Source organism: Sceloporus undulatus, chromosome 6 (assembly GCF_019175285.1).
Source record: "Sceloporus undulatus isolate JIND9_A2432 ecotype Alabama chromosome 6, SceUnd_v1.1, whole genome shotgun sequence".
NCBI lineage: Eukaryota > Metazoa > Chordata > Lepidosauria > Squamata > Phrynosomatidae > Sceloporus > Sceloporus undulatus.
Genome location: NC_056527.1, coordinates 122437655 through 122447991, shown reverse-complemented (window position 1 = coordinate 122447991; position 10337 = coordinate 122437655). Strand labels below are relative to the sequence as shown.

The window sequence follows — 10337 nt, the reverse complement described above, 5'->3', positions numbered from 1 at the left end:
TTGAGATTGTGAAAGAGTCCAAAATCAGGGATTTGTCAGCTTCGCTCGCTTGGAAAGGCAAGATCTGGTAGATGCTGAGGACACCTGATGGCCTTTGCTGTGAATTGCTACTCAGCTGAGTAGATATGTGCATTTTCAGCCTCTTGTAATGGTTTGGATGTTGGACTAGGACACTGTGGGAGACCTGGGTTCGAATCAGTGCGCCAGTGGCCTTTGGCCTTTGTATGGGCATGGAATTCCTAAAAAGGATTTCCGATCCTTTTCAAAATGAAAGCATGGGCTTTGCATAAAACAAGATATGTCTGCACTTATGCATGCATTCATTACAATATTTCAATCCTGCCCCTCTGCTGTGAGATCAGCATATAAACAGTTTGAAACCTGTCCAGACAGAAGGAAAAGCGTATCTGAAATAGGATGAAAGCATATGAAATAAACCACCGGGTTACAATGACAGAAAAAGCTAAAACATTTAAAACCATGTGTACGAAACATATATGAATTTTGTGTTTAGACTTTAAATCTCTCTCTCCAGTCATCTTCCATGCCTGAAGTTCATTTGCTTTTCCATTCCAAGAGAATAACATTGGAGATCAAGCATTCTGTGCCCTTGGCTTCCAGAAGGACATTTTAAACATGAACTGCGTACAAAGAACCTCTGCAAAACATCAGGAGAACCACACTGAATTTCGACGCTTCGGCCAAATCCTGCCAGAAAATGAAGCTGTTAGATCCCTCAAGTCTTGGAGTAACGTCCATTCCTCCATCACGGTTCCTCCAGTTGTGTCATGGTTTCACTGGAAACACCAGACAAGTCTGCTCCTTGGCGGAAGTGCTGCCATCGATCAAAACCAAGGGATGCTCTGTGTAGTTCTGGATGATGCTGGCGACGCTGTCAAAGAGCTGTCAAAGGGGGAAAAGGAAAGAAGAAAGGAAGAGGAGATCAGTGTCTTTCCATTCTTTTGGCAACTCACTTTATCACTCTGAAGTCCAGTTTTCCTAAAACTAGAGGAGAAAACTGATAAGAAGAAAATCAACTCCTTTGAGATGTGGTTCTGGAGAAGAGTGTTGAGGATATCACGAAAAGCCAAAAAGACAAAGAAATGGGTCCTGGAACAGACGACGCTGGAAATTTCCCTGGATACCAAGATGATCAATTATTATTATTAAGCTTTATTTATATAGTGCTGTAAATTTACACAGCGCTGTACACAAAATCAGTTAATACAAATACAATTGATCAAGTCCTTTGGCCACATCATGAGAAAGAACAACTCACTGGTAAAGGCAATAATGCTAGGAATATTTTAAAATACTGACGCAACACTATAACATGGTGTAAAAACTGTAAAGTTATAAATACACACACATATACAGAGTGAGAGGGGAATGAATTGTTCAATTCTGGCTTGCAGCAACAGAAACTGATATTGAAGCAATTCAGAGAGTCAGTTAGTAAGGCTCTGGAACATATAAAGTACAGTAGTGGCAAGTGGTCAATTGGGCAGTGAATCCATGCCAGGTTCTGGGTAACTTTCAAGGAGTTGTCCAAGATGCTGAAGTTATTTGTGGGAAGGAGAGTTAAGCACCTTGGATAATTCCTTTAAAGCCTTGGTTAAAACCCAGAGTGGATTCATTATCCCACTGATATGGGCACTATTTATACTGTTGCAGATATAAAGTGAATGCATGGGGACACAGCTTCTGAGTTGTCCCTAGGGTGCCAGATATAGTTCTCCTGATGTGGCAGCTCAGCTCAGCACACACACACACACCAGAGACTACAGACACAGTTCCCATCAGAAAGGTCCCTCGTGGACCATGCTGGCCAAGGCGCCTACCTCCTCATGGCTCTTGCCATCCTTCCCAAGTGTGTACTGATGGCTGCTCTCTATGTAGCGGATGGGGATGTTGTAGACGTGGCTCTTGTAAAGGACAGCCAAAGTGAAGGGCTGGTTCCAGCCGTGTCGCGAGCTCCGTCTCACCAGGTAAGCGCTATCCTGCCATAAGGAGCAGAGAAGAGGGGCAGAAGATCAGGGCCAAAGAAAGGGTTTCCAGTTCATCAAACATGCTTTCTACACAGGAGAAAGAAAACCATTCTCTGCAAAGAAAAAACCCATACAGTTGGCCCTCCACATTTGCAGCTGTCACCTACTCTATGTGCTGCAGCTTCCATCTGCAAAACGTTGGAAGATATGATCTGATAGACCAACTGGCTCCAGAGAGTATAGGGATTTATAAATGCTTTCTGGGAAAAAGACATCAAATTCCATGGCATTTGGAGGGACATATACCCCTTTACCTTATTATAATGGAGAAGGGCAGCCTCAGCTGTATGTCGGTCACATCTGCCTGCATACCAGGCCTTGTTTTGCATGCCACAATCCTAAGGGAACACAACAGGGATGGATTCCTGTACAGTACACACACCTTTCTTCTGTTATTTGGGAAGTTAAAATGTTAACTGCAAACAAGGTGAAATTTGAAAGGTAGCGAACCACCTGGCATAATCCTCATACTTTACCTCTGGCAAGGATCCACTCTTTGGACAGCTCCCTGGAAAGAGACAGAACATTTCAGGATGTCCGGATTGTATTTTGGTCAGGCAAAGATTACCAAAGAACTACATTAGTGCGTAAATTGCAGACACATTCCCTTCATCAAGATCAGCACATCACTATGCATGTTAACTGTTGTATACTGATTCTGCAGAACAGCACAGCTATATCTTTGAATTCATAGTAATGCTCAAAATGGAGGACATCTTGGAATTCCTCCTGGACAGAAGGTTGAAATGGAGGACATGTCCTGGAAGTGGAGGAGGCCTGGTCACCCTCCTTAGGTGTCTCTGATGCCCCTTCAATTGCAATCTACTAAAATCACACCAATAGTGTGAAACGACAACCACAAACAGATGTTTCAGAGGGTGGCACTTACCATCGGGTGAGTTCTCTGTGAGTATCTAGACAGAGAGGGCACAGAGAGCTTTTGTTATTCACCTATTTGTATATTTATATTAGTATATTTTTATCGTATATGTACAGTTGGCCCTTGAAACTTGTGGGCTATCCTTTCTGGACACACACACGACTTTCAAAACTCACACATATTCAAGCCCCATAGGTTTTAATGGGGTGCGTACATGCGGAACATGTGTAGAAGTGAGCAGATTTCTGCCCATCCCAAGAGACTCTGGCAAAAGCAAGCTGCTGAAGCCTCTATTAGATTGTGTGCCCTTCCTCATTAATGCATCTTGCTATGCTAATTGCATGGTGATGTTACTCAACCCCATGCGTCTCATGTTCATGGATGTGCCACATGTACTCACCTGCTGGGCTCCAGGTGGGGAGATCTTTGGCCTAATGTGAAAGACAAAAACAGAATGAGGTTTGGGTGGAATGGGATGGGATGGACCAGCCCTGCAGTTTGTTGGGCATAGCAGCATAGTGTAGTGGTTTGAGTGTTGGATTACAGCTCTGGAGACCAGGGTTTCATTCCCAGCCATGAAATCTATCGTGCCGTTTTCTTAATTCTTGTATGAGGATGAATTGAATCACAATTTTCCTTCCTACTTTTGCTTTCCTAGGTTGGTGCTGTAAAAGTAATTGAATACAACAGTCCCTGTTGTGAAGCATTTAGAGACATGGGTTGGTTTCCTCCTTCCTTCCTTGTAATATGAATTAAAAAAATTAAAAGCAGTTAAATTCTGAATAAAAATCAAAAGAGACAACATAATTATTATGATTTTATTAAAGAAAGGATGCATTTATATTGCAGAATTAACGAAGAGTAACTCCGCTTTAGCTGCCATGGCTCCATGCTACAGAATCCTGGGGTCTGTAGCTTTGTGGTCTATTCCGCCTTCGCTGTCAGAGTGCTCTGATGCCACAACAAACTACAAATCCCAGGATTCCATGGGATGGAGCCATGACAGTTAAAGTGGTGTCAAAGTACATTAATTTTGCAGTGTTAATGGGTTAGTCCTTTCCCAGTAGTTTCCCCATGTCTTTTTTGGTCTACTATAGCTCTCTGGGGGGAAAAACACACTCACTTGAGTTTCTTCAAAGGGCGAGCCGGCGGAGTGGGAAATGCTCTGCAGGGCAGCGAGGCTGGAAAGAAACATGAAAGGAAGAAAAAGACCTAGGGAAAAAAGTGGCATCTCTCTTTCCTGGCCTTGGTATCAGTTACCTTCTGATACATGAATGAACCTAGCAACACTGATAAACAGAAGAGGTGCCTGCCATTATAACTGATAAGGCGACCCGTTCCTCCAATCCAGAATGGTCTATTCTGCATGGAAGCAACTCTGTAGGATTCCTGTCTCAGGTCCTTCCCATCCCATTCTATAACCCTTTAGCCTTGCACAACCAGCCCTCTGTATCCATGCATTCAACCATCCATAGTTTGAAAATACAGTTGTCCCTTTGCAATTTTACTTTTGCGGATTTGATTATTTGTGGGTTTGATTAATATATTCTCCTCCGGCGCAACTCTTCCAGATGTTGAACATAGAGTTGTGCTGGAGAGCCTAGAGAAAACACTTCTCTAGATTTTGGTATCTGCTGGAGGTCCTAGAACCAAACCCCAGCAGATACCAAGGGCCAATGTACTTGCAAAGCATATGCTCTACCACCGAGTCGTCATGCCCCTTTCCCTGTGAATCGGAGGATGTGGGGTACATAGGTGTCTCACCGGTGCTGGGCTCACACTCCACATAAATCGACTCTTCCTGGGACTCCTCCTGGCAGAAGGAGAGAAACCTTTGGATCAGCGAGAAGCATACAGTATTATGGTCATAGTCTTGCAGTGGATGAATGCAAGAAAGAGGGACTTTTCAGCCTCTGGTCTGTGAAATCGCCTGTCTAGAAAGGCCCTTCTGGTTCCTACATAAAGGTCTTCTCAACACCAGTTGAAAATCTCTTTATGCTCCCAGGCATTTCAAGCACTATTTTATTAATGTTAGATCTTAGCACCACTCTGTTTTGCTTCTGGTTTCACTTTCTTTCTCTCTGTCTTGATCCAGATTGACACCACTTTAACTGCGCTGGCTCAATGCTATCAAATTCCAGGAATTGTAGTTTGCTGTGGCTCCCGCTCTCTGACAGAGAAGGATAAATGTCACACAAAACTGCAGTTCCCATAAATCCATAGCATTGAGTTAAAGTGATCTCAATCCAGATTAGTTCTGATGTGTGAATGCAACCAGAGTATTTTACATTATGAGAGAACTATGATCATTCAATTGGCCTAGAAGTGCGACGAGTAAATGCGCAGCACCTCCTTCTGTTTCCAACCGGTGCAAATGTTGTGTTAACAAGGTGCAATTAAATTCATTTATTACAGTAAATAGCCAGCATAATAATAAACAGAATAAAAGCATTACAAGACGATCAGCTGGGTATGAAATATACAATTGAAAAGGTACAATAATCCCTGAAATGGCAAATGTTCTTGACAGGTGGAACACGTCTCCAGTTGGTAGGACTTTAGTTACCTTGTCGTCTTTCAGGGACAGAAAAGGATCTGCAAAGAGAAAAGATATAAATCAACACCCTCCAAAAATTCCTATTTCAGGGAGCAACACAATATTATGGGGAACTGAGGAAGAAAGAAATGCTAGGAGGGATAAGAAATATAGCAGCGGCTGGGGAACTATAGGGCTTGGAGCCACATCTGATCTTCTTTGGCACCAGACAGATGTGCCACTTTCCCACAACCCCATTGTTTTCTCATTTATGAGTTTCTGGTTGGGTTTTTAACCCATTCTACATTACACAGCTATAGCCTTTGATACCAGTTTAAGTGCCATGATGACTCCATTTGTTGGATAATTGTGATTTGTAGTTTGGTGAGGGACAGAACTGCCTGCTAGAGAGATCAAGTCCATACCAATAGAGCATTTAAAGACTCTCATTAAACTACAGATTCCGGGATGCCAAAGGACAGAGCCATGACAGTTAAAAGTGGTATCAAGTTGCTATAGTTATGCGGTGTAACTACAGTACATACTTAGATACTAGCAGTATGAGATGCAAGCAGAAATATGCTAGTGTTTTCAGTCTCATCCTTTAGACTTTGAGGCTTCCCAAGAACTAAAGCAACCTTTGGTCTGAAGGAGGTTTATCCCACTTTGCCATTGAGGTACAAATGCTGCCTTCAACAGATTAGATTGTTTGTCCATTTAGATCAGCATTGGCTCCTCTGTCATTGTGTAATGCTTTCTTACAGTCCCAGGCAAGTAAATGAATACCAAAGAGGAATTTTTAAAACCCTTTAAGGCTCATGGTTGGAGTCTGATAGGAGAGTGAACCCAGCGGTTTATTTAATGGCAGAGCAATGGTTTGCTTTGGAAGCATAGGGTTCCACCATGAACAAGCAATTTTTTTGCACATGTTTAACTTAACTGGAAACCACTTGGAGGGTATGACATTTTCTAGGTCTAAGCAGACAGCTTTCTTCAACATGGTTCTGTCTCCTTTAGGCCTCCTTTTGCCACTGATGTGCGGTCCATGGACCAAACCTGGCCACTAATTACACATACCTCTGTTTGCGGCAGCATTTGTTTGGGGTCCAGTGGCGGGTAGGACTGGGAGAGACACTCGGCGAGCTGAGATAGGAAGCGGCGGTCCCAGCGGGGCTTTCATCATCCCTTTTTTCAAAGCTGGGAAGAAAATAAACCCCAAAGTAACCTTTGGTCATCCATTATTGATCCAGATGGGATTGCGGAGGCCAGGCTTTGGAAGGGGGACATGATGCTGCTGGACCAAAGGACTAGGGAAAACAAAGTTGTAATGAAATGTTGCAGTATTAAGTAAGGAGTGCCCACCCTCCTGGCATTAGCCTCACCATCTTCCAGGGGCACAGAGACACTCCGGACATCATGGTTGAAACCTGGATATTTCATTTTGCAAGTTTCCCTTCCTCTGTCCCTTTGCCCTCAGCTTTTCCAGAGCCAGAAAAGGAGAAAAAATGAGTAGCAGTCTCTTTTCTTAGTCAATTTTAACATGTGCAAACCATCTCATGATAACACCTCATCCCCTACATTGACTCCTCCATCTCTCTCCAGCCTCTTTGTCTTACCTCTCTCTATAGCTTGGAAATTGAACGCTTCTTCATCATTGCCTCCATCGGCCCCAGAGTTTGACAGAAACTGCAAAAACAGGTTTTAAATTTTAGCACCCGCCTAGTGCAAAAGGTCTCTCTCTTGCTCTCTTTCTCTTGCACATATGCACACTCACTCACAGACACACACACAAAACTAGAGCCAATGTTTTACTTGTAAAGTCCCACTGCCTCAATTTCAGATACAAATTTCATCTTTATTTATTTCCCTGACTCCATAATGCAATCGAGAAGAGGGCAAGCCCTACAGCTTCCTATGTTTTTGCAGAATGGAACATACCTACAGAAATAATGCATTTGAGCTTCCATGCCTTCCAGCATTTCACAGATGAAAACTGGGACACATGCTGCCAAACACCATCAGCATATGCTTAGGATGGCAAGAGCACACTAAATACTTTTGCACTTTGGACCCAGTTCACAGCAATTTAAGAAAGCTGAGCACAAAGGGAGAAAGTGGTAGGAGAAGACAGAAACTGGGGCATTTTAGCAGCAGCGCAGAAAGTGGGACAGCAGAGAACTGATTTGGTTCCTCCCAAATCTGAACAGTTGGAAAGTTATGGACTTGCACCAAATGCTTCCCCATCTTGGGGGAATGTCTCCCAAGACAGAGGTCCAAAACACACTGCAGAAATAATCCAGTTTGGATCCCTTTCCCAAACTCAAATGCACCACTCACCATTTGGGTCCTAGGCTGCAGGAGGTTGTTTGGTTCAGAGAAGCGTCTTAGGGCCGGGCGATCTAAAGGCAGAGAAACAAGCAGAGTTGGCATCCAAACTGGAGCCTTGGTCACTAACAATGTTAGAGAGGGAACCAGCATACATGTGGCTGAGCAAAATGTGGGCAAGGTGGCAATTTGTATTAATGAGGAAGAACAGAGAAGCTAGTAGATGCTGCAACAGTTTGCTTTTGCCTGTGTCTACAGGGAAGGGGAAGACTTTCTCTCTTTCTCTCTTAGAAGCCCACAGATGAAAAGTGGGCTTCTAAGCATCAGGAAACCCTGACAAAGAGATGCCTGGACAGAAGGGCTTGAGTTCCTCCTATGTTCTTCTGGTAGAACTGACTTCAGGCATCCAAGGCCTGGAGAGATTTCTCTCCAGCATCCAACCGCTAGGATCATTCCCTCGCCAGATCCAGATCCAGGTCTCCCAATGGTCTTACCAAGATATAAGTTATCTGGAGTTTCTTGCTGCCTGGCAGAAGCCAATGTCTTGCCTTGTCCTTTACTTGGGGGGATTTCATAGGTATACTGGTCCTCCTCCTCCTCTTCTTCGGCGTCATCATTCCTGTGAACCTAAAGGAACGCTCTTATGGGGTGATGCTCTTGCACATTCTCATGCAAACGTTGTGGCAGGGGATCCTGGTTTGCATGGAGAAGTTCCCAAGTTTACCCTTGCTTTGCATGCAGAAGTTCCCAAGTCCAGTTCCTGGACTTTACAGATAAAGCTGGGAAAGACCTCTAGTTGGCATATTGGGAAAGTATATAGACCAACCCACTATGCAATGGTTGCACTAATACCAAATTACCTGTCAAGGTTGCATCCAAAAGAATACTGGGCTTTCTAGTTTGGGGAGGCACTAGGGTCCAAGACAGACTGCAGAAATAATCCAGTTTGAGACCACTTTAATTGCCCTGGCTCAATGCTAGGGAATCCTAGGAATTGTAGTTTCTTGTGGCACCAGAGCTTTCTGCCAGAGAAGGCTAAATGTGTCTCACAAAACTACAGCTCCCAGAATTCCCTAGCATTGAGCCAGGGCAGTTAAAGCGGCTCAAACTGGATTATTTCTGCATTGCATTTTGGACCTGCACTCTGACTGAAATTTCTAAATACCTTACAAAACTATGAAACCCAGGATTCCAAAGGATGGAAACATAGCATAAAATGTAGTATGAAAGTGCTATAGTTGTATTAGTGTGAAAAGATCTAGAGCCCATGGTCTCACATTGGTTGGGGATAATAGGAGTAGGAGTAGTTGCTGCTAACTGTGCCAGTCCACAGGCTATTGGCTTCTGCTCCACTTTCCAGGAGAGAAAGAAACACTTGTAATCAATGGGTACCAATAGAAAGGTTGGCCCTGGCATGTTGCAAAGAAGGACCCTGCCAGCCCCTCATGCCAGGTAACTTTAGAAGCACTGGCATGCATTACTTACCAGTGGCGGCTGCTTTTCTGGAACAGACAAAGAGATTGGTGTCAGTCAGATTTTTAGAGCAAATAGATCAGCCAAACTTCTAACATAAGGCCTTCAGTGGAGTGGGGCAAAACAACATAAGAAAGGGACTCTCAGGATCCCGACCCTGTCCCCCAGTTAGTCAAAAGGGATTTCATATAGGGTACATCCACACTGTAGAAAATATTGCAGTTTGACTCCACTTTAAGTGCTGTTGCTCCATCCTATGGCATCCTGGGATTTGCAGTTTTACAAGGCCTTTAGCCTTCCCTGCCAAAGAGTGCTGGTGCCTCATAAAACTGCAAACCCCAGGATTCTGAAAGATGGAGCCATGGCAGATAAAGTGGTATCAAGCCGTACTATTCCTACAGTGTAGATACAGCCGCATAGTCTGTGACAAAGAGAAGACATCACAGGCATGCAGTTGTGATACATTTTGTGGCTTACCTGGTCTCTTTGGAGGTATTGGTGGGACCTGAGACCTTGGAGAAGAAGAGAAGACGTTGGCAAATCTTAAGGTTTTATATTAATCCGGTGCAGTTTCCCAGCTCCCCTGGGAATATATTCTTTAAAAGCTTTCTGGAAAGCATAGGATGGTTGCTTATCTTCCAGGTTAATGGAGTGGTGCATCTGCTCTGGGTTCTAGTATGGTGAGCTACCCAAAGTACTGACCTTGCTTTGAATGATGGTAAGCCTCAGCACCTTGGATCATTGCTTTAAAACACAGGCTTAAATTTGGAAGGTTCCCCACTCCACCGATTTGGAAGAAAAGGCTAAAGGAATTTGTATTCCAAACTCCAAAATATTCCAGTATCCAAAGCTGTCCACATCGGTGGCTGAGATAGTGACACCTTTGCTTTCCGATGGTCCAATGCACACCAACTTTGTTGCATGCACAAAATTATCAAAAAGACTGTAAATAAAACTACCTGCAGGCTGTATGCGCAAGGTGCATATGAAGCATGAATTTCATGTTTAGACTTGCAAAGGGATCTTGTAGCACCTTTGAGACTAACTGAGCGAAAGAAGCTGGAAGCATGAGCTT

General features: G+C 43.8%; 1 protein-coding gene across 1 annotated transcript; it reads right to left on the bottom strand.

Moving 5' to 3' along the window:
- Positions 1–310: 310 nt before the first annotated feature.
- On the bottom strand, positions 311–10104 carry SH2D6 (SH2 domain containing 6). Its single transcript, XM_042475158.1, has 14 exons — positions 9740–10104; positions 9275–9291; positions 7802–8416; positions 7081–7150; positions 6542–6661; positions 5495–5523; positions 4693–4741; positions 4052–4109; positions 3329–3359; positions 2938–2962; positions 2525–2556; positions 2303–2386; positions 1842–2000; positions 311–903 (listed from the first exon to the last, which is right to left on the bottom strand). The coding sequence occupies exons 3-14, from the start codon at positions 7940–7942 to the stop codon at positions 787–789; spliced, it is 915 nt and encodes a 304-aa protein (XP_042331092.1). The 5' UTR covers positions 7943–8416; positions 9275–9291; positions 9740–10104; the 3' UTR covers positions 311–786.
- Positions 10105–10337: the final 233 nt, after the last annotated feature.

Excerpts from the sequence above, each read along its gene's own strand:
- SH2D6 (XM_042475158.1), bottom strand. The coding sequence starts at position 7,942 with ATGCTGGTTCCCTCTCTAACATTGTTAGTGACCAAGGCTCCAGTTTGG. Across the intron at positions 4,110-4,692 it reads GGAGTGTGAGCCCAGCACCG|CCTCGCTGCCCTGCAGAGCA; the intron begins GTGAGACACCTA and ends GTTTCTTTCCAG. Across the intron at positions 2,963-3,328 it reads CCCCACCTGGAGCCCAGCAG|ATACTCACAGAGAACTCACC; the intron begins GTGAGTACATGT and ends CTCTCTGTCTAG.